Consider the following 23637-nt stretch of genomic DNA (forward strand, 5'->3'; position numbering starts at 1 on the left):
CCCAGGTTGATAGGGTTGTGAAGAAGGCCTATGGAGTGTTGGCCTTTATTGGTAGAGGGATTGAGTTCCGGAGTCGGGAGGTCATGTTGCAGCTGTACAGAACTCTGGTACGGCCGCATTTGGAGTATTGCGTACAGTTCTGGTCACCGCATTATAGGTAGGACGTGGAGGGTTTGGAGCGGGTGCAGAGGAGATTTACCAGGATGTTGCCTGGTATGGAGGGAAAATCTTATGAGGAAAGGCTGATGGACTTGAGGTTGTTTTCGTTGGAGAGAAGAAGGTTAAGAGGAGACTTAATAGAGGCATACAAAATGATCAGGGGGTTGGATAGGGTGGACAGTGAGAGCCTTCTCCCGCGGATGGATATGGCTGGCACGAGGGGACATAACTTTAAACTGAGGGGTAATAGATATCGGACAGAGGTCAGAGGTAGGTTCTTTACGCAAAGAGTAGTGAGGCCGTGGAATGCCCTACCTGCTACAGTAGTGAACTCGCCAACATTGAGGGCATTTAAAAGTTTATTAGATAAACATATGGATGATAATGGCATAGTGTAGGTTAGATGGCTTTTGTTTTGGTGCAACATCGTGGGCCGAAGGGCCTGTACTGCGCTGTATTGTTCTATGTTCTATGTTCTATGATACGGACCCAGGAAGTGTAGAAGATTGTAGTTTAGTCGGGCAGCATGGTCGGCACGGGCTTGGAGGGCCGAAGGGCCTGTTCCTGTGCTGTACATTTCTTTGTTTTGTTTTGTCCTGGTCCCCGGGTGAACCACAAACAACTCGCTCTTCCCCATGTTGAGTTTATACCCGGAGAAATCCCCGAACTCCCTGAGGATCCTCATTACCTCCGGCATTCCCCCCACTGGGCACCTCGACCTCCTCAGTGCCATAGCCAGGGGTTCAATCGCCAGCGCGAACAGCAGGGGGGACAAGGGACACCCCTGCCCCGTCCCTCGATGCAACCGAAAGTACTCAGACCTCCTCTTGTTCGTGGCCACACCCGCCATCAGGACCTCGTACAACAGCCAAACCCACTTGACGAACCCCTCCCCAAACCCGAACCTCTTCAGCACCTCCCACAAGTACCCCCACTCTACGCTATCGAAGGCCTTCTCAACGTCCATCGCCGCCACTATCTCCGCCTCCCCCTCCCTCACCGGCATCATAATAACGTTCAGGAGCCTCCGCACATTCGCGTTCAACTGCCTCCCCTTCACGAACCCTGCCTGGTCTTCGTGGATGACCTGCAGCACACAATCCTCAATTCTCGTGGCTAAGACCTTCGCCAGCACCTAGGCATCTACATTTAACAATGAAATCAGCCTATAAGACCCACACTGCAGGGGATCCTTGTCCCGCTTCAGGATCAAGGAGATCAGTGCCCAGGACATTGTTGGGGGCAAACCCGCCCCCCCCCTCTGCCTCATTGAAGGTCCTAACCAGCAACGGGCCCAACAGGTCCACATATTTTTTGTAAAATTCGACCAGGAAACCGTCCGGCCCCGGTGCCTTCCCCGCCTGCATGCTCCCTATCCCTTTGGCCAGCTCCTCCAACCCAATCGGGGCCCCTAATCCTGCCACCAGTCCCTCCTCCACCTTCGGGAACTTCAGTTGGTCCAGAAAGCGGGCCATCCCTCCCTCCTCCAGTGGGGGCTCGGACCGATACAGTTCCTCATATAAGTCCCTGAAGACCCCATTGATGCCAAACCCACTCCGCACCACACTCCCCCACCCCTTATCCTTAATTCCCCCAATCTCCCTAGCTGCATCCCGCTTCCGAAGCTGATGCGCCAGCATCCGACTTGCCTTTTCCCCATATTCATAAATCGCCCCCTGGGCCTTCCTCCACTGCGCCTCCGCCTTCCTGGTGGTCAACAGATTGAATTCGGCCCAAAGGCTACGCCTCTCCCTCAACAGTCCCTCCTCCGGCACCTCCGATACCTCCTGTCTACCCTCACCATCTCCCCCACCAGCCTCTCCCTCTGCACTCTCCTCTCCTTGTGGGCCCTAATGGAGATCAGCTCTCCCCTAACCACCGCCTTCAGCACCTCCCACACCATCCCCTCTCGGACCTCCCCGTTATCGTTGGCTTCCAGGTATCTCTCTATGCTTCTTCGGACCAGCTCGCTCACCTCCTCATCCGCCAACAGCCCCACCTCCAAGCGCCACAACGGGCGCTGATCCCTCTACTCCCCAGCTCTAGGTCTACCCAATGCGGGGCGTGATCCGAAATGGCTATCGCCGAGTACTCTACTTTCGCAATCAGCGCCCTGCTCATAACAAAAAAGTCAATCCGGGAACAGGCCTTACGAACGTGCGAGAAGAATGAAAATTCCCTAGCCTCCGGCCTTGCAAATCTCGAAGGATCCACCACTCCCATCTGGTCCATAAACCCCCTCAGCACTTTAGCCGCCGCCGGCCTCCTACCCATCCTAGACCTGGAGCGATCCAGTGCCGGATCCAACACCATGTTAAAGGCCCCCCCCCCCCCCCCATTATCAGGCCCCCCCACTTCCAAGTCCGGGATCCGACCCAACATGCGCCGCATAAAACCCGCATCGTCCCAGTTCGGGGTGTACACGTTGACCAGCACCATCCTTTCCCCTTGCAGCTTACCACTTACCATTACGTACCTGCCGCCATTGTCTGTCACAATGCCCGATGCCTCGAACAACACCCTCTTTCCCACCAAGATCGCCACCCTCCGATTTTTGGCATCCAGCCCCGAATTAAACACCTGGCCTACCCACCCCTTCCTCAATCTTACCTGGTCTGCCACCTTCAGGTGTGTCTTGTGGAGCATGACCACATCCACCTTCAGGTGTGCGAACACCCGGGCCCGCTTAACCGGCCCGTTCAGTCCCCTTACGTTCCAGGTTATCAGCCGGATCAGGGGGCTACCCGCCCCCTCCCCCACCAACTCGCCATAACCCCTCCTCGGCCAACCATGCGCCCGCGCCCCACACCCGGCCCGTTCCCCACAGCGGCAGACCCCATTCCCATCACCCTCTACTCGCTCCAGCTCCCCCTTGACCATACCAGCAGCAACCCGGTTTCCCCTCCCCCACCCCAGACCCCTCCTAGCTGCATTGCTCCCCCCATTGCACTCCCGCAAGTCAGCTGACTCCTGCTGACCCCGGCCGCTCCTTTGACTCCTCCCATTGTGGGACTTCCCCTCCCTCTCCATTACCCACCAGCAGGCTCTCCACCTCCCCCTTCCATCCCAAGCGCGGGAAAAAACCCGCGTTTCCCCGCCCCCTCCAGCGCGGGAAAAAACCCGCGCTTTCCACCTGCCCGGCTCAGTCCCCTCACCCCCGACTTGGGCCTCACACTCCCCCGCGCGGGGCCCCATCCCCCCTACCGGCCCTATTCCGTTTACTTGCCCCCCTCCAAGAGCCCACCCAACAGACCCAACCAAAACAGTGCCAAACCCACCCTAACCACCCACACTGAACCAATACTGAACAAGAACAAAGAACCCCCCCCCCCCCATAAAATGTAACACAACAACAGCAATCCCCGACCATCCCCGCGCCCGACCCCCCATCCCGACCCTCAGTTTGTGTCCAGCTTCTCGGCCTGAACAAAAGGCCCACACCTCCTCCGGGGACTCAAAATAATGGTGCCGGTCCTTGTAGGTGACCCACAGACGCGCCAGCTGCAGCATGCCAAACCTCACTCCCTTCCTGTGCAGCACCGCCTTCGCCCGGTTGCACCGGACCCTCTTCTTCGCCACCTCGGTGCTCCAGTTCTGATATACTCGAACCTCCGCATTCTCCTCTCTTTCTTGGCCTACCCGAGTACGCACTCCCGATCAGCGAACCGATGAAACCACACCAACACCGCCCGTGGTGGCTCGTTAGCCTTGGGCCTCCATTCTATGGGCCCCTTCCAGCTCCAGGGGCCCCTGGAACGGCCCCGCTCCCATTCGCGAGTTTAACATTGTGACCACATAGGCCCCCACGTCCGACCCCTCCAGCCCCTCTGGGAGGCCCAGGATCCGCAGATTCTTACGCCTCGACCGATTCTCCATCTCCTCGAACCGTTCCTGCCATTTCTTGTGGAGCGCCTCGTGCGCCTCCACCTTTACCGCTAGGCCCAAGATCTCGTCCTCATTATCTGAGATCTTTAGTCAGACCTCGCGGATCGCCACCCCCTGGGCCATCTGGGTCTCCAGCAGCTTATCAATAGAAGCATTTATCGGCTCCAGCAGGTCCGCTTTGAGCTCCCTGAAGCAACGCTGGATAACCTCCTGCTGCTCCTGCGCCCACTGCATCCACGGTGCCTGGTCCCCGCCCGCCGCCATCTTGCTCTTCTTCTCTCGCACTTTCTTTGGCTTCACCACCACTTTTATAGTCGCCCCACTCCTGGTCCAAGCCTTACACTATCTGGGGAATGTTGCAGTCTTCTTCCCACAACGGGAAATGTTGAAAAAATGGCGTTGGGGGCCCTGAAAAGAGCCCAAAAGTCCGTTCCAAGCGGGAGCTGCCGAACGTGCGACTTAGCTCCACATGGCCGCAACCTGAAGTCCCACGTGTAGTCTCTTTAAATATCAGTGTCAATTATCGGATCAATGAGACATCTAATTGGAATGTTTCATAACCCATTCCTTAACAGTCTCCCCTTGGAGAAAAAAAATAATTTGATGAAAATAAAATTTCAAGAAACTCAAAGGCAGACGCAATTTCCCCCCTCCTTTTTTTTGGAAGGAGAAGAAGTCACAGAAACAGGACCCCTTCATAAACAATATCCAAATGTTTCTGTGAACTAGCCCTCTTTTCGTTAAACAGTCAGACAATTGATAGCTACTGTCGACCCATTTAATTTTTGCCCATCACCCATCTGTCCAACATCTGTTTCAAACTTGTGATGTCTATCCTTAACCTTTTCTTATTGACATTTTTTTGTAGAGTGCACATTTTCCCACAGGGATTTATTGTCAATGTGACACTCAATGGGTATGTTATCCAAATCCCCTAATCCCAAAATGTCTGTCAATATCTGGGATATATAAAAGGCCATATCCACCGCCTCTACAAGGCTTAAAGTCTCAGCAGCCCAGCTGCTTTTGACCACTCACCTTATTTTCGTTGTTTCCCGCACAAGAGGGCAACATTTACCATTGTTCCCCAAAAGGAAAATTATGAAACCTCCTGCGCTTGAAACCCCATCACATAAATTTGCATAGGACGCATCACTATAACTTATGAGTTTCAAGTGCCTAAGATCACCTAAAACACACTCCTGCATTTTTAGTTTGATCAACACTTTATTTGCTCTCATTATGTCTTCCACTTTAGGATCATTCATTTTTGTACTCAACTCTAAGACATCAAAAGTAACGTCTGGTCTCGTCTGTCTACCTATCCAATTCAGTTACCCAATTAAACTTTTCAGTTGCTCTTTTTCCATCTTTGAAACCACTGCGTCTTTTTATGAAACCCGACCACGACTAATTGCTATTGGGCTGGTGCTCTCCAATTAAGATTGCTGACGTAAAGTTGCCCCTAATTTAGTCTGTCCGATTTCCAGTCCAATATATTTAAATGCACCGGAAGCCTGACTTCCAACCCTGAATTCTTTACTCAATAGAGATATCCTCTGTTTTCCGGAATCTATCAAATTTGGCCAGGCTTCATACGCATTTAACAAGTCATCCTTTTGATAAATCTTATCCATAAAACGTAATAGTATAAAACGTAATAGTGTCTCCAGACCTTCTTCTGAGTCTAATTGTTCCAATTCCAGTTCGGAAAACACTTCGCTTCGGATTTTACTCTCAGAACGTAGAGAAAGAGCACCGTTTCCTCTTTCCCAACGCAGTTACCGGAGTTTACATAACAACTGCACTTCTCCATTGGTCGTACGCTCCCCTTTCAGAAAATAACGGCGGATTGTCATATCCGGCCATCTCTATCCTAGGTTCAACCATATTTTTTTTTTTTCTTCTCACTCACTCCTTGGTTGATGCAGAATTTTATTTTTCTTCTGGAAAAGTTGTATCTTTCAATCCTTTACATTTACACAGCAACCATCCTCTGCTACCATGCTAAATTGCCCTTAGGGTCCAAAGAGTTTGGGTGGGTTTGTAGGGTTACGGGAATGGGTCAGAGGTGTGGGCTTAAGTGGGGCGTTCTATCCAAGGGCCAGTGCAGACTCGATGGGCCGAATGGCCTCCTTCTGCATTTTAAATTCTGTTTATTTATAATCTCCAAGAGATATTTTGTGATTTCTTCTAATCAGCTGAATTTTTAGATTTTTTAAATCAGACATGCTGATTAAATTGGCTTTGGCACCAGTGTCTAACTTTAATTGGACCACTGAACTGTTCACTTCAAGTGGTACAGGCCACTTGTCCTCATCAACCGCATTTGTTTTACATGGAGCATCAGTTTGCATTTTTTTAAGCGCTGGAAAATGTTTTGATGTCTCCAAAACATTATTCTTCTGTTATTTCTCCAACAAACAAAGTGATGTTTCATCACTGGAGACTGTGTCTTCCACTGTGCTGACTGATCTGGGGTTGAGTTTAGAGCAACAATTCCGAGCTAAGTGATTTTTTTTTCCTTTGCTTCTGGAACAAAACTTACCAAACGCTGGACAATGCCTTAATTCGTGCCTTTGACCACATCTTTTACACAGAAATACTTCATCCGGATCTTTAACCTGTTTGTTGGTGTGCAAGGTGCTGCAGGAACTTTCCTGCCTTTTGTTGGGAGTTTCCCACCATTTTAACGTGAATGAACCACTTAGCAATTTCTAATGTGGTAGGGGGTCCAGAGAACATTCACAAGAATGATCCTGGGAATAAAGGGCTTGTCATATGAGGGGTGGCTGAGGTCTGTTTAGAAGGATAAGGGTGCACATTGAAATTTACAGGATACTGAGAAGCATAGATGGAGTGGACGTGGAGAAGATGTTTTCACTAGTAGGAAAGACGAGAACCCGAGGGCGCAGCATCAGACTGAAGGAACAATCCTTTAAAACTGAGATGAGGAGGAATTTCTTCAGCCAGTGGGTGGTAAATCTGTGGAACTCAGTGCCGCAAAAGGCTGTGGAAGCCAAGACACTGAGGGTCTTTCAGAGATCGATGTACTTTAGGGAAGAAATCTACCGTCCTTACCTGGTCTGGCCAACATGTGACTCCAGATCCACAGCAATATGGTTGACTCTTAACTGCCCCCTCAAGGGCAATTAGGGATGGGCAATAAATGCTGGCTCAGCCTGTGACGCCCATGTCCGCATTAAAAAAAAGATAGGTTCTTGATTAATAAGGGATCAAGGGTTACTGGGAGAAGGCAGGAGAATGGGGATGATCGAATGGCCAAGCAGACCTGATAGACCAAATGGCCTAAATTCTGCTCCTACATCTTATGGTCTTATGGAACGACAGAGGAACACAAGATAGGAATTGCTTCGCAGAAAAGATCAAGGTCCATTTATTTTGCTGTCTTCTATCCTGGCAGCCTCAATAATGGAGCTAGTGACTAATCATATCAATCTTTATCAATTAGTCTACAACAGAGCCAGATATGAGGCAAGGAAACAAACCCGCAAGTGCTTTGAGAATCATAGGTCCAAATTGCCTGTTCCTCCCAAGCCACACTACACTTGCCACATATCTTGTCTCATATTGCATTCCAAGATATTAAGAGGAAGAAAAGTAAAGCTGCAGACTGAATATCTTCATCACTAAGTAACTCTTTATTTTCGAACCATGCAAACAATTACACTTCTGAATAGTTAACTCCTTTAAATGTGTGCTGGTGAATGTGGTTGCAGGACGTCAAAGCAATGGTGCTGAGCTGCAGCTCCAAGGAAGCTAACCCAGGTAGATATGTTGTTACAACTGGGATGGGAGGAATATGGAGATATTGCAGCCCCAATATTCCACACGTCACTGTAATGGTGCACATCTTTAATTCATTCAAGTTGTTCAGCACTACTAGATCTAGATTAAAAGAGACTTTATTTTTCAATGTTTAGCAGGCTTCTTTCAATAAAGTAATTTTCTTTTTTTTATAAATATATTTTATTAAAGTTTTCAAACACAATTTTTCCTCCTTACAAATCAACAAAAACGGTAACACGATAACTAATAGATAACATTGTTTAAATAAAGCAGTGAACTAACAAAATAACACGAAATAGTGCTCCACCCCCCCCCCCCCTCCTCCTTCTCTCCCCCCCTCTCTCTCTCTTTCTGGGCTGCTGCTGCTGGCTATCTATTTTCCCCCTAACGTTCCGCTAGATAGTCGAGGAACAGTTGCCACCGCCTGGAGAACCCCTGAGCCGATCCTCTCAGCGCAAACTTAATCCGTTCCAGTTTTATGAACCCTGCCATATCGTTTATCCAGGCCTCCACACCAGGGGGTTTCGCTTCCTTCCACATGAGTAAAATCGTTTGCCGGGCTACCAGGGACGCAAAGGCCACAATATCGGCCTCTTTCGCCTCCTGCACTCCCGGCTCATCTGCTACCCCAAATATAGCTAACCCCCAGCTTGGCGTGACCCGGACCTTCACCACCTTCGAGATCACTCTTGCCACTCCCCTCCAGTACTCCTCCAATGCTGGACACGACCAAAACATGTGTGTGTGGTTCGCCGGGCTTCCCCCGCACCTGTCCTCCACTCCGAAGAACCTGCTCAACCTAGCTCCCGTTGTGTGTGCTCTATGTAGCACCTTAAATTGGATCAGGCTAAGCCTGGCACACGAGGAAGAGGAATTTACCCTACTTAGGGCATCAGCCCACAAACCCTCCTCAATCTCCTCCCCGAGCTCTTCTTCCCATTTTCCTTTCAGCTCTTCTACCAGCTCCTCCCCCTCTTCTCTCATCTCCCGGTATATTTCGGACACTTTGCCCTCCCTGACCCACCCCCCCGAAATCACTCTATCCTGGATCCCCTGTGTCGGGAGCAGCGGGAATTCCCTCACCTGTTGTCTCGTGAATGCCCTCACCTAAAGATATTCCCCGGAGGCAGCTCATACTTTGCCTCTAGCGCTCCCAAGCTCGCAAACGTCCCATCGAAATAAGTCTCCCACTCTCCTAATTCCTGCCCGGTGCCAGCTCTGGAACCCTCCGTCCAGCCTTCCCGGGACAAACCTATGGTTGTTCCTGATCTGGGACCACACCGAGGCTCCCAATACACCCTTCTGTCGCCTCCATTGTCCCCAGATGTTTAATGTTGCCGCCACCACTGGGTTCATGGTAAACCTTTTTGGGGAGAGCGGTAGTGGCACCGTCTCCAGCGCTTTTAAGCTCGTTCCTTTACAGGACGCCATCTCCAGCCTTTTCCATGCCGCCCCCTCTCCCTCTATCATCCACTTGCGGATCATCGCCACATTGGCGGCCCAGTAATAGTCGCCCAAGTTCGGCAACGCCAGTCCCCCTCTGTCCCTGCTACGTTGCAGGAACCCCCTCCTTACTCTCGGGGCCTTCCCTGCCCACACGAAGCTCATGATGCTCCTATCTATTTTCTTGAAAAAGGCCTTAGTGATCAATATGGGGAGACATTGAAACACAAATAGGAACCTCGGGAGGACCATCATCTTAATCGCCTGCACTCTGCCCGCCAGTGACAGCGGCAGCATATCCCACCTTTTGAAATCCTCTTCCATTTGCTCCACCAGCCAAGTCAGATTGAGTTTGTGTAAGGTTCCCCAGCTCCTGGCTATCTGAATCCCCAGATATCGGAAGTTTCTTTCCACTCTCCTTAGCGGCAGGCCATCTATCCCTCTACTCTGGTCCCCAGGGTGTATTACGAAAAGCTCACTCTTTCCCATGTTAAGCCTATATCCCGAGAAATCTCCAAACTCCCTCAATATCTGCATAACCTCTGTCATCCCCCCCACTGGATCCGCCACGTACAGCAGTGGGTCATCTGCGTAGAGTGACACTCGGTGTTCCTCTCCCCCTCTAACCACCCCTCTCCATTTCCTGGAGTCTCTCAGCGCTATGGCCAGTGGTTCAATTGCCAGTGCGAACAGTAATGGGGACAGAGGGCACCCCTGTCTTGTTCCCCTATGTAACCGAAAATACTCCGATCTTTGCCGATTTGTGACAACACTTGCCATTGGGGCCCCATAGAGGAGTTCAACCCAGCTGACAAACCCCTCCCCGAACCCAAACCTCCTCAGCACCTCCCATAAATACTCCCACTCTACCCTATCAAATGCCTTCTCTGCATCCATTGCCGCCACTATCTCTGCCTCCCCCTCTGCGGGGTGCATCATTATCACCCCCAATAGCCGTCGCACGTTGACATTCAATTGTCTCCCCTTTACGAACCCTGTCTGATCTTCTTGCACCACCCCCGGGACACAATCCTCTATCCTCATTGTCAGCACTTTTGCCAACAACTTGGCGTCCACATTCAGGAGCGAGATAGGCCTATAAGACCCGCATTGCAGCGGATCTTTATCTCGCTTCAGGATTAGTGATATCGTCGCCTCCGACATTGTCGGGGGTAGAGTCCCCCCTTCTCCGGCCTCGCTAAAGGTTCTTACCAGCAGCGGGGCCAACAAGTCCACGTATGTCCTGTAAAAGTCCACCGGGAACCCGTCAGGTCCCGGGGCCTTCCCTGCCTGCATGTTCCCCAGCCCTTTGGTCACCTCGTCCACCCCAGTTGGCGCCCCCAGGCCTGCCACCTCCTGCTCCCCCACCCTCGGGAACCTTAGTTGGTCCAGAAACTGCTGCATCCCCTCTTTTCCCTACGGGGGTTGGGACCTATATAACCTCTCATAAAAGGTCTTAAACACCTCATTTACCTTCCCTGCTCTCCGCACCGTAGTTCCCGTTTCATCCCCAACTCCCCCTATTTCCCTCGCCGCTGTCCTCTTACGAAGCTGGTGGGCCAACAGGCGACTCGCTTTTTCCCCATATTCATATCTCATCCCGTGCCTTCCTCCACTGTGCCTCTGCCTTCCCTGTGGTCAGCAGGTCAAACTCCGTCTGGAGTCTTCGCCTCTCCCGATATAGTCCTTCATCCGGGGCCTCCGCATATCTTTTATCCACACTCAAAATCTCCCCCAGTAATCTTTCCCTCTCTTTGGCCTCTGTTTTCCCCTTGTGAGCCCTGATGGAGATCAACTCTCCACTGACCACCGCCTTCAGCGCTTCCCATACTACCCCCACTCGGACCTCCCCACCATCATTGGCCTTCAGGTACCTTTCGATACATCCCCACACCCTTCCGCAGACTCCCTCATCCGCCAATAATCCCACATCCAGTCGCCAAAGTGGGCGCTGTTCCCTCTCCTCTCCTAGTTCCAGATCCACCCAATGTGGGGCATGGTCTGAAACAGCTATGTACTCCGTTCCTTCCACCCTCGAAATCAGTGACCTTCCCAAAACGAAGAAATCTATCCGGGAGTATACCTTATGGACATGGGAGAAAAAGGAGAACTCTTTGGCCAGCAGCCTAGCAAATCTCCACGGATCCACTCCCCCCATTTGGTCCATAAACCCCCTAAGCACCTTGGCCGCTGCCGGCCTTCTTCCGGTCCTGGATCTAGATCTATCTAACCCTGGGTCTAGCACGGTGTTGAAGTCCCCCCCCCCCATTACCAGGTTTCCTACCTCCAGGTCCAGGCTACGTCCCAGCATCCGCTTCATAAATCCCGCATCATCCCAGTTCGGGGCATATACATTTACCAGCACGACCTCCATTCCCTGCAGTCTGCCACTCGCCATCACATATCTGCCACCGCTGTCCACTACAATGTTCCTAGCCTCGAACGACACCCGTTTCCCCACCAATATGGCCACCCTTCTATTCATTGCTTCCAGCCCTGAGTGGAACACCTGTCCCACCCATCCTTTCCTTAACCTAACCTGGTCCGCCACCTTCAGATGCGTCTCTTGAAGCATGGCCACGCCTGCCTTCAGTCCTTTTAAGTGCGTGAACACTCGGGCCCTCTTAATCGGCCCATTTAGGCCTCTCACGTTCCACGTGGTCAGCCGGACTGGGGGGATGGCCGCCCCCCTCCCCTGTCGACTAGCCATCACCCTCTCTGGGCCAGTCCCATGTCCCGGTCCCATGCACCCTCCCGTCCCCCAGGCGGCGCATTCCCGCCCCGACCACCTTTTCTCTTACCAGCTCCCTTTCGATCCCAGCAGCAGCAACCCAGTTATCCCCCCCGCCCCGTCCCCCCCCGCTAGATCCCCATCTAGCATGGTTACTCCCCCCATATTGCTTCCGAAAGTCAGCTGACTTCAACTGACCCTGGCTTCTCCCGCTCTCTCCTTGACCCCCCGTGTGTGGAACTCCCATCCTCCTTGCGCCTATCTTCCCGCCATCATCTCTCTAGCGCGGGAAAAAAAGGCGCTTTCCTAGAACCATCCCGCCCCCTATGGCGCAGCTCCCCCTACAGCCCCGTTCCCATCCCCCGCCTGTGTCTCTTTTTCCCCCCCACCGGCGCCCACATTTCTCAGTCCCCCCCCCCCCCCATCAAAGACCGTCCCGATACAGCGAACCTCCCTTTCCCCAATTTACATCTCTATACATCAACATTGTCGTTTCCCCTCCAACATCAGTCCCTCAGTTCTGGTCCAGTTTCTCTTTTTGAATGAAGGTCCATGCTTCTTCCAACGTTTCAAAATAGTAATGTCTATCCTGGTACGTGACCCATAATCGCGCCGGCTGCAACATCCCGAACTTTATTTTCTTCTTATGCAGCGCCTCCTTTGCTCGATTGAAACTCGCCCTCCTTCTCGCCACCTCCGCGCTCCAGTCCTGATACACTCGTATCACCGCATTCTCCCATCTGCTTCTTCGTACCTTCTTGGCCCAGCTCAAAACAACCTCTCTGTCGTTGAAGCGGTGAAATCGCACGACCATCGCCCTTGGTGGTTCTCCAGCCTTTGGTCTCCTCGCAGGGACCCGGTGGGCCCCTTCCACTTCCAAGGGGCCCAAGGGGGCCTCAGCTCCCATTAGCGAACGTAGCATCGTGCTCGCATAAGCCCCGCCGTCAGCTCCTTCCACTCCCTCGGGGAGACCCAGGATCCGGAGGTTCTTTCTCCTTGATCTATTTTCCAGGACTTCAATTCTTTCGATGCACTTCTTATGAAGCGCCTCGTGCGTCTGCATTTTGACCGCTAGGCCCAGGATCTCGTCCTCGTTATCAGTTACCTTCTGCTCCACCACCCGGAGCTCTTTCGCCTGGGCCTTTTGTGTCTCTTTAAACCCCTCGATTGCCTGTAACATCGGGGCCAGCACCTCCTTTTTTAACACCTCCACACACCGTCTGAGAAATTCATCCTGGTCCGGTCCCCTTGTCGCCTGGGCACCCTCCGACGCCATCTTGTTTCTTTCTTTCCTCTGCCGCTGCCCTCGAGGATCCTCCGTGATCTGGCCACCGCCGCCGATCTTTTTCTTGCACACTGGGGGGGGGGGGGGGGGGGGGGGGGGGGACTCCTGTTGCTTCACCCCACACCGGGTTTTGTCACGAAAATTTCCCGTAGGGGCTCTCAAAAAGAGCCCGAACGTCCATCAGAGCTGGAGCCGCCGAAACGTGCGGCTTAGCTGAGCATCGCCGCAACCGGAAGTCAATAAAGTAATTTTCAAGAACGAGTTGCAAAACTGGTCAACATACAATTTGTAATGTGGGAATGTAATTGTTAATTCTCTTGGGGGCGGGAGTAGGAGAGAGAGGGAGAGAGAGAGGGAGAGATTCAAAAAAAGTTCCAATTTAAAAAGCATATAGTCCTTGGCGATATCGATTCCTCACATGCCTCCACCCTTAAGGAATGAAACACCATTTCCAAGACCATTTAATTACAAAGTGAACAGGAAACATCTGTACAACATATTTTAAAAATTTCAAACATACTCTCATTCATTCTCATTGACTCTGAATGCAAGAACTGACTGTAAATCAGGAAGGATACAAAGGGTGTGGCTGAAGTGCCTATAGAAACGGAGTGCTGGAGGCAAACAGAGTGTATCTGAGTTTGGGTAAGGCTGAGTTAGGGTAAGAGGTGAGTGAGGGCTGTGTTTGTTTTTTGGAGTTTGGTGTTTGGGGTTGAGTTTCCCCCCCCCAAAATAAAAAATCCAATTCATGAAGTAAATTAATTAACTAGTTAAGGGAATTTGGTGCTCATCTTAAGGAGGTGCAGAGAAGCAGACCTGTGAGGGAGCCTCGGGAGCAATTACATCACAGCCAGCAGGTAAGTGATTGGCTTGTAACTGGTAAGTGATCTCTCTCTCTTTGACTTTCTCTTAGCTGTGTAGTGTAGTTCAAATTTAACTTCAGGTTTAAGTCATGGCAGGAGAGCTCAGACCCATGTCATGCTCCTCTTGTGAGATGTGGCAAGTCAGGGACCCTTCTGGTGTCCCTGACTCCTTCATCTGCAAGAAGTGTGTCCAACTGCAGCTCCTGTTAGACCGCTTGACGGCTCTGGAGCTGCGGATGGACTCACTTTGGAGCATCCGCGATGCTGAGGAAGTTGTGGATAGCACATTCAGTGAGTTGGTCACACCGCAGATTAAAATTACTGAGGCAGCTAGGGAATGGGTGACCAACAGACAGAGGAAGAGTAGGAAGGCAGTGCAGGGATCCCCTGCGGTCATCTCCCTCCAAAACAGATTTACCGTTTTGGAAACTGTTGGGGGAGATGGCTCACCAGGGGAAGGTGGCAGCAGCCAGGTTCATGGCACCGTGTCTGGCTCTGCTGCACAGAAGGGCGGGAAAAAGAGTGGCAGAGCTATAGTGATAGGGGATTCAATTGTAAGGGGAATAGACAGGCGTTTCTGTGGATGCAAACGAGAATCCAGGTTGGTATGTTGCCTCCCTGGTGCAAGGGTCAAGGATGTCTCGGAGCGGCTGCAGGGCATTCTGGAGGGGGAGGGTGAACAGCCAGCTGTCGTGGTGCATATAGGCACCAACGATATAGGTAAAAAACGGGGTGAGGTCCTACAAGCTGAATTTAGGGAGTTAGGAGTTAAACTAAAAAGTAGGACCTCAAAGGTAGTAATCTCAGGATTGCTACCAGTGCCACGTGATAGTCATAGAGTAGGAATGACAGGATAGCTAGGATGAATACGTGGCTTGAGAGATGGTGCAAGAGGGAGGGTTTCAAATTCCTGGGACATTGGGACCGGTTCTGGGGGAGGTGGGACCTGTACAAATCGGACGGTCTGCATCTGGGTGGGACCGGAACCAATGTTCTCGGGGGTGTGTTTGCTAGTGCAGTTGGGGAGGGTTTAAACTAATGTGGCAGGGGGATGGGAGCCGATGTAAGAAGTCAGTGGGGACGGAAACAAAAGGCAGGAAGGGAGAGTGTGTAAAGCATGACCAGAGAAAGCAGGGCAGAGAGCAAGGAAGGTCTACATGAAACTGCATTTATTTCAATGCAAGGGGCCTGACGGGCAAAGCGGATGAACTCAGGGCATGGACGGGCACATGGGACTGGGATATTATAGCTATGACTGAAACATGGCTAAGGGAGGGGCAGGACTGGCAGCTCAATGTTCCGGGGTACAGATGCTATAGAAAGGATAGAACAGGAGGTAAGAGAGGAGGGGGAGTGGTGTTTTTGATTAGGGAGAACATCACAGCAGTACTTAGAGGGGATATATCCGAGGGTTCGCCCACTGAGTCTATATGGGTGGAACTGAAAAATAAGAAGGGAGAGATCACCTTGGTAGGACTGTACTACAGGCCCCCAAATAGTCAGCGGGAAATTGAGGAGCAAATATGTAAGGAGATTACAGATAGCTGCAAGAATAATAGGGTGGTAGTAGTAGGGGACTTTAACTTTCCCAACATTGACTGGGACAGCCGTAGCATTAGGGGCTTGGATGGAGGGAAATTTGTTGAGTGTATTCAGGAGGAATTTCTCATTCAGTATGTGGATGGACCGACTAGAGAGGAGGCAAAACTTGACCTCGTCTTGGGAAATAAGGAAGAGCAAGTGACAGAAGTGCGAGTGAGGGATCACTTTGGGACAAGTGACCATAACTCCATTAGTTTTAAGATAGCTATGGAGAATGATAGGTCTGGCCCAAGAGTTAAAATTCTTAATTGGGGCAAGGCCAATTTTGATGGTATCAGACAGGAACTTTCAGAGGTAGATTGGGGGAGACTGTTGGCAGGCAAAGGGACGGCTGGTAAATGGGAGGCTTTTAAAAATGTGTTAACCAGGGTGCAGGGTAAGCACATTCCCCCTTTAGAGTGAAGGGCAAGGCTGGTAGAAGTAGGGAACCCTGGATGACTCGAGATATTGAGACTCTGGTCAAAAAGAAGAAGGAGGCATATGACGTACATAAGCAACTGGGATCAAGTGGATCCCTTGAAGAGTATAGAGATTGTCGAAATAGAGTTAAGAGGGAAATCAGGAGGGCAAAAAGGGGACATGAAATTGCTTTGGCAAATAATGCAAGGGAGAATCCAAAGAGATTCTACAGATACATAAAGGGGAAAAGAGTGACTAGGGACAGAGTAGGGCCTCTTAAGGATCAACAAGGACATCTATGTGCAGAGCCACAAGAGTTGGGTGAGATCCTGAATGAATATTTCTCATCGGTATTCACGGTGGAGAAAGGCATGGATGTTAGGCAACTAAGGGAAATAAATAGTGATGTCTTGAGAAGTGTGCATATTACAGAGGAGGAGGTGCTGGAAGTCTTAAAGCGCATCAAGGTAGATAAATCCCCGGGACCTGATGAAATGTATCCCAGGATGTTGTGGGAGGCTAGGGAGGAAATTGCGGGTCCCCTAACAGAGATATTTGAATCATCGGCAGCCACAGGTGAGGTGCCTGAAGATTGGAGAGTGGCGAATGTTGTGCCCTTGTTTAAAAAGGGCAGCAGGGAAAAGCCTGGGAACTATAGACCGGTGAGCCTAACGTCTGTAGTAGGTAAGTTGCTAGAAGGTATTCTGAGAGACAGGATCTACAAGCATTTAGAGAGGCAAGGACTGATTCGGGGCAGTCAGCATGGCTTTGTGCGTGGAAAATCATGTCTCACAAATTTGATTGAGTTTTTTGAGGGGGTGACCAAGAAGGTAGATGAGGGCAGTGCAGTAGACGTTGTCTACATGGACTTTAGCAAAGCCTTTGACAAGGTACCGCATGGTAGGTTGTTGCAGAAGGTTAAAGCTCACGGGATCCAGGGTGAGGTTGCCAATTTGATTCAAAATTGGCTGGACGACAGAAGGCAGAGGGTGGTTGTAGAGGGTTGTTTTTCAAACTGGAGGCCTGTGACCAGTGGTGTGCCTCAGGGATCGGTGCTGGGTCCACTGTTATTTGTGATTTATATTAATGATTTGGATGAGAATTTAGGAGGCATGGTTAGTAAGTTTGCAGATGACACCAAGATTGGTGGCACAGTGGATAGTGAAGAAGGTTATCTAGGATTGCAACGGGATCTTGATCAATTAGGCCAGTGGGCCGACGAATGGCAGATGGAGTTTAATTTAGATAAATGTGAGGTGATGCATTTTGGCAGATCGAATCAGGCCAGGACCTACTCAGTTAATGGTATGGCGTTGGGGAGAGTTATAGAACAAAGAGATCTAGGAGTACAGGTTCATAGCTCCTTGAAGGTGGAGTCGCAGGTGGACAGGGTGGTGAAGAAGGCATTCGGCATGCTTGGTTTCATTGGTCAGAACATTGAATACAGGAGTTGGGACGTCTTGTTGAAGTTGTACAAGACATTGGTACGGCCACACTTGGAATACTGTGTGCAGTTCTGGTCACCCTATTATAGAAAGGATATTATTAAACTGGAAAGAGTGCAGAAAAGATTTACTAGGATGTTGCCGGGACTTGATGGTTTGAGTTATAAGGAGAGGCTGGATAGACTGGGACTTTTTTCCCTGGAGCATAGGAGGCTTAGGGGTGATCTTATAGAGGTCTATAAAATAATGAGGGGCATAGATAAGGTAGATAGTCAACATCTTTTCCCAAAGGTAGGGGAGTCTAAAACTAGAGGGCATAGGTTTAAGGTTTAAGGGGAGAGATTCAGAAGGGCCCAGAGGGGCAATTTCTTCACTCAGAGGGTAGTGAGTGTCTGGAATGTGCTGCCAGAGGTAGTAGTAGAGGCGGGTACAATTGTGTCTTTTAAAAAACATTTAGATAGTTACATGGGTAAGATGGGTATAGAGGGCTATGGGCCAAGTGCGGGCAACTGGGACTAGCTTAATGGTAAAAACTGGGCGGCATGGACTGGTTGGGCCGAAGGGCCTGTTTCCATGCTGTAAACTTCTATGATTCTATGAACTATACTGCTTCCTCTGGTCTATATTTCCAAATAATTGAGACAAAAATCAACACATCAACAATTATATTAACCTTCCCAGCAAAACGAACAACCTTTAAATGTTGGTGCTGTATTAGCAAATGCCAGTAGAACAGTCTGGCATTCTTTGAGTCTTAAACTGATCTACAAAGGGTTATGGTCAGTATATATAAAACATAGAAGGACATAGAATAGTACAGCACAGTATAGGCCCTTCGGCCCACGATGTCATGCCGACTATTTATTCTCATCTAAGATTCAACTGAACCTACACCGCTTCAATTTATTGCTGTCCATGTTCCTGTCCAAGTCGCTTAAATGTCCCGAATGACTCAGACTCCACTACCTCTGCCGGCAGTGCATTCCACGCACCCACCACTCTCTTAAAGAACCTACCTCTGACATCTCCCCTATACCTTCCTCCAATCATCTTAAAATTCTGTCCCCTTGTGACAGCCATTTGCGCCCTGGGGGAAAGTCTCTGGCTATCCACTCTATCCATGCTTCTCATCACCTTGTACACCTCTGTCAAAGAACAAAGAAAAGTAAGGCACAGGATCAGGCCCTTCCGCCCTCCAAGCCTGTGCCGACCATGCTGCCCATCTAAACTAAAAACTTCCATACTTCCCGGGTCCGTATCCCTTTCTTCCTTCTTCGCTCCAGTGAGAAAAGCCCTCGCTCACTCAACCTTTCTTCATAAGACATGCCCTCCAGTCCAGGCAGCATTCTGGTAAATCTCCACTGTACCCTCTCCAAAGCATCCACATCCTTCCTACAATGAGGCGACCAGAACTGGACACAATATTCCAAGTGTGGTCTAACACTTTGCTGCAGCAAAACCTCGCGGCTCTTAAACTCAATCCCCGTGTTAATGAAAGCCAACACACTATACGCCTTCTTAACAACCTTATCAACCTGGGTGGCAACTTTGAGGGATCTATGTACGTGGACCCCAAGATCCCTCAAAACCCTAAAATAGCGTTTGTTTTTTACAACCATGACACACATATACCTCAAAATGTTTATGAATCAGCAACAATCCCAGAGTTTCCTTTTCTACCATCAAATATCTCTTTTGATGCCGGTATCATTTTTTTTAGAATAGTACCCCACTGACGTCTCCATGCCCAAGTCACCTTCTTGCAATACGACTGTATCCACCCCAAGTATTTCGCATTGATTGCTACCTTGAAGGATTTAGTGAAGTTCGGGGCAGCCAACACTGGTTCATGAGGCCTTCAGCTTCTCGCGAGCTGCCTGGCACCCTCTTCTTTTTGCAATAAATCTGTTAGTGGAGCAGCCATCATGAAGTTTGGCATAAACTTGCGATGGAAGCCACATATCCCCCCAAAATCTCAAGACTTCTCATTTAGATCCAGGAGTAAGAAATTCCACCAAAGCCTGTATTTCCACTGTTCTTGGCAACTCCTGTCCTTGCCCTGTGATATACCGGAGGTAAGTTACTCGCACTTTTGCACTCATTCCAGGCAACATTTATTATGAGATTTGCTGACTGTAATTGTTTAAAGAGGGCTTCCAATTGTTTTAAAGTATTTTTCCCAGTGCTGTAAATCAAACATTACCCAGATAAACCACAGTTAGGAAGACTGGTTATAACTTAATTCTTTAGTCTTGGGTGGAATGGCCTCTTTCTGCACCATAACTTTTTAATGGTTCTATGGTAAACCTCATTTAACCAGTAGCATGTGTGTGGCTGTAACAATTAGATACTTCTTGGATCACAGTTTAAGAGGGAACATTGGTCCAGCTATCATAGCCCAGCATCATGGCACATGTCAGCCAATTGTTATAAAGTGCCTTGCTGTTTTTCTGCTGTGGAAACATCTTGCTGGATCTGCCCTCTCGCAAGGTTATTAAAAGTTATTCAAGATGAGAATTACACCATGCATAGAATAAGACCAAAACCATGCAATAATACTGAGGCATGACAAATGAGCGAACATAATCTGCCAGTGAGCTAAATGATTTATAAGCCAGTAAAATAATGTGTGTTTTGTTTTACATTTCCCCATTCTAACCTTTTGTACGTGATCCAGTGGTCCTTTAAGGTAACATGATTCGCGATTATTTCATCTAAAACCAAGAGAACAGCCAGCAGCTCTCCTAGATGCTCATATACGATCTGAAACAGTATACATTTATACACAGTTACAGCGTTACTACACGAAGATACCATCTCCACATTCAAACAGAAGGCAACCAATTTAAATATTTTACACACCTTTCAAACCCTTGCCCCCATTAAGCTGCTCCAGTACACCTACAACACCAGCCTCCAAACCAATAGCCTGGTTTGTCCTTTCCACAGAAAGCAGGATAAGTTCAATCCAGCCAATTACCACATCAGTCTACTCTCAATCATTAGGAAAGTGATGGAAGATGTAGTTCACAGTACTCTCAAATGGCACTTACTCACCAAGCAGATGGACTGGTTTCGCTCAGATGGCTCGACAGCTGGTTTGTGATGCAGAGCGAGGAAAGCTGCCTGTGGTCACCTGGGCTATGGAGACTTTACTCACCAAACAACATATTCACCAATCTGGGTTTCAACAGGGCCACAAGGAACTCCAGCGTTCATTGTAGACTTGGTCCGAACTTGGACAAAATGAGTGCATTCCAGAGGTGAAGAAGTGACTGCCATTGACATCAAGGCAACATTTGACTGAATATGGCATCAAACAGCTCGAGTACATAAGAACATAGAACAATACAGTGCAGTACAGGCCCTTCGGCCCACGATGTTGCACCGAAACAAAAGCCATCTCACCTACACTATACCATTATCATCCATATGTTTATCCAATAAACTTTTAAATGCCCTCAATGTTGGCGAGTTCACTACTGTAGCAGGTAGGGCATTCCACGGCCTCACTACTCTTTGCGTAAAGAACCTACCTCTGACCTCTGTCCTATATCTATTACCCCTCAGTTTAAGGCTATGTCCCCTCGTGCTAGCCATTTCCATCCGCGGGAGAAGGCTCTCACTGTCCACCCTATCCAACCCTCTGATCATTTTGTATGCCTCTATTAAGTCTCCTCTTAACCTTCTTCTCTCCAACGATAAAATTGAACTCAATGGCAATCAAAGGGAAAACACACTGCTGGTAGGTGTCATACCTAGCACAAGGGTTGTAGGAGGCTAAACATCTCAGCCACAGAACATAGGAGCTTCACAGGGTAGTGCCCTAGCCCAACCATCTTCAGCAGTTTTATCAGTGACCTTCCTCCAGCATAAGATAAGAAGTGGGGACAAGCGCTGATGACTGCACCATTCACAACTCCTCTTTATTATTGTCACAAGTAGGCTTACATTAACACTGCAATGAAGTTACTGTGAAAATCCCCCAGTCACCACACTACGGCGCCTGTTCAGGTACACAGAGGGAGAATTCAGAATGTCCAAATTACCTAACAGCACGTCTTTTGGGACTTGTGGGAGGAAGCACCCGGAGGAAACCCATGCAGACACGGGGAGAACGTGCAGACTTCGCACAGTGACCCAAGCCAGGAATCGAACCAGGAACCCTGGCTCTGTGAAGAAACAGCACTAAGCACTGTGCTTCCATATGCAGTCGTGCCCACATGCAACAAGACCAGAAAAATATTCAGGCTCAGGCTGATAAGCAGCGAGTAACAATCTACCACACAAATGCCAGGCAATGACCATCTCCAACAAGAGAGAATCTAACCATCGCCCCATGAGATTTAATAACATTACCATCACTGAATCCCTCACCACCTGGGTGGGCGGGATTGCGTGGTTACGATTGACCAGAAACATAATTAGGCTAGTCATGTAAACTGTGGCTATGAGCGCAGGCCAGAGGTTGGGAATTGTGGCATTTAACTCGCCTCCTGACTCCCAAAGCCTGTCCACCATCTAAATGGCACAAGTTAGGAGAGTGATGGAATACTGTTCACTTCCCTGAATGAATTCAGCTCCAACAACACTCAAGAGCCTCAACAACATCCTGGATAAAACAGCCCCCTTGATCAGCTTCACAACAAGCATTTTCACACCGTCCACCATCAGTGCACACTGGCAGCAGCGTGCATCATCTACAAGGTGCACTGAAGCAACTTGCCTCGCCTCGCCTCCTTCAATTGCACCCTCCAAATCTGTGACTTCTACCAACACGTAGATCTATGGACATGCCATCATCTGAAAATTCCCTTCCCAAGTCACAGTCTGTCTCCGCACTGTCTGTGCGGAATCTGCACATTCTCCACTGGTCTGCGTGGGTTTCCTCCGGGTGCCCCGGTTTCCTCCCACAGCACAAAGGCGTGCAGGTTAGGTGGATTGACCATGTTAAATTGCCCTTAGTGTCCAAAAGGGTTAGGAGGGGTTATTGGGTTACGGGGATAAGGTGGGTCGGCGCAGACCCGATGGGCTGAATGGCTTCCTTCTGCACTATGTTCTATGTCACACCCCATCACCATCCTAAATTGGAATTATATTGTTCTGGACTCTTTTCCCAACAGCACTCATTCACCTCAGCAACCCGAGAAAGCGATTATTGACTTTTCAGAGGGTAATTAGGGAAGGGCAACAAATGCTGGCCTTGCCAGTGACATCCACATTCCGTGAACGAATCAAAAAAAAGTCGAGTGACTTATTGAAAAATCAGATGATGTCAAACTATAATCAAAGCAAATGGTAACCGAAACTATTTTCATTATAACTCGGAACTCACCTGGAAATGAACCCCAGTCGTTTCTATGACTTTCGGTGCAGTTCTGAGGAAAAGGAAAACTTTAATAACACTGAGGACTGAGATTAGGAAAAATTGTACATTTCTCATCAGACTTTAGGGAAATGCCTTGAGGGGAGGAAATCTTTCATCCTTACCCAGTCTGGCCTACAGATCCACATCAATCTGATTGACTCTTAATTGCACTCTGAAATGGCTTAGCAAGCCACTCAGTTCGAGCGCAATTATGGATGGGAACAAATACTGGCCCAGTCAGTGACACCCACAACACATGAATGAAATTCTAAATAGGTTATTATGGACCATTAAATACAATTTGCATTAATTATGAACATAATTTATTCCTACAATAAAAAAGCAAGAATACCGCACTAGAGCACAAGCACAGAAAATACAGTAAGTCAAAAAAGAGTTCCAACTCAGCCCAAACTCATAGTATCATAGAATTTACAGTGCAGAAGGAGGCCACTCGACCCATCGAAGGTAGCTCCAGTCAAAGCCCACCCAAAAGAGGTAAATGGATGAAAGGATCCTCATTGCTCCGGTGAGGATCCTGAGAAACAGTTTCAGGTTTTTTGTAATTAAAACGAATGGCAGACACTGAAAATCAATTACAAACATACAACACTGGCACATTTGGAGGATAATGGACTAGGAAGTGA

General features: G+C 49.3%; 1 protein-coding gene across 8 annotated transcripts in view; it reads right to left on the reverse strand.

Moving 5' to 3' along the window:
* washc4 (WASH complex subunit 4) overlaps positions 1-23637 on the reverse strand; it is a 425031-nt gene that overhangs the window by 246962 nt on the left and 154432 nt on the right. For all 8 annotated transcript variants that reach the window (XM_072471956.1, XM_072471955.1, XM_072471953.1 and 5 more), the window contains 2 exons: positions 22958-23000; positions 20282-20385 (listed from right to left, as the gene is read on the reverse strand). In XM_072471956.1, the coding sequence (XP_072328057.1) occupies positions 20282-20385; positions 22958-23000 (147 nt within the window). The remainder of the gene's footprint in view (positions 1-20281; positions 20386-22957; positions 23001-23637) is intronic.

The sequence above is a fragment of the Scyliorhinus torazame genome, chromosome 13, assembly GCF_047496885.1.
Source record: "Scyliorhinus torazame isolate Kashiwa2021f chromosome 13, sScyTor2.1, whole genome shotgun sequence".
NCBI classification, from domain to species: domain Eukaryota; kingdom Metazoa; phylum Chordata; class Chondrichthyes; order Carcharhiniformes; family Scyliorhinidae; genus Scyliorhinus; species Scyliorhinus torazame.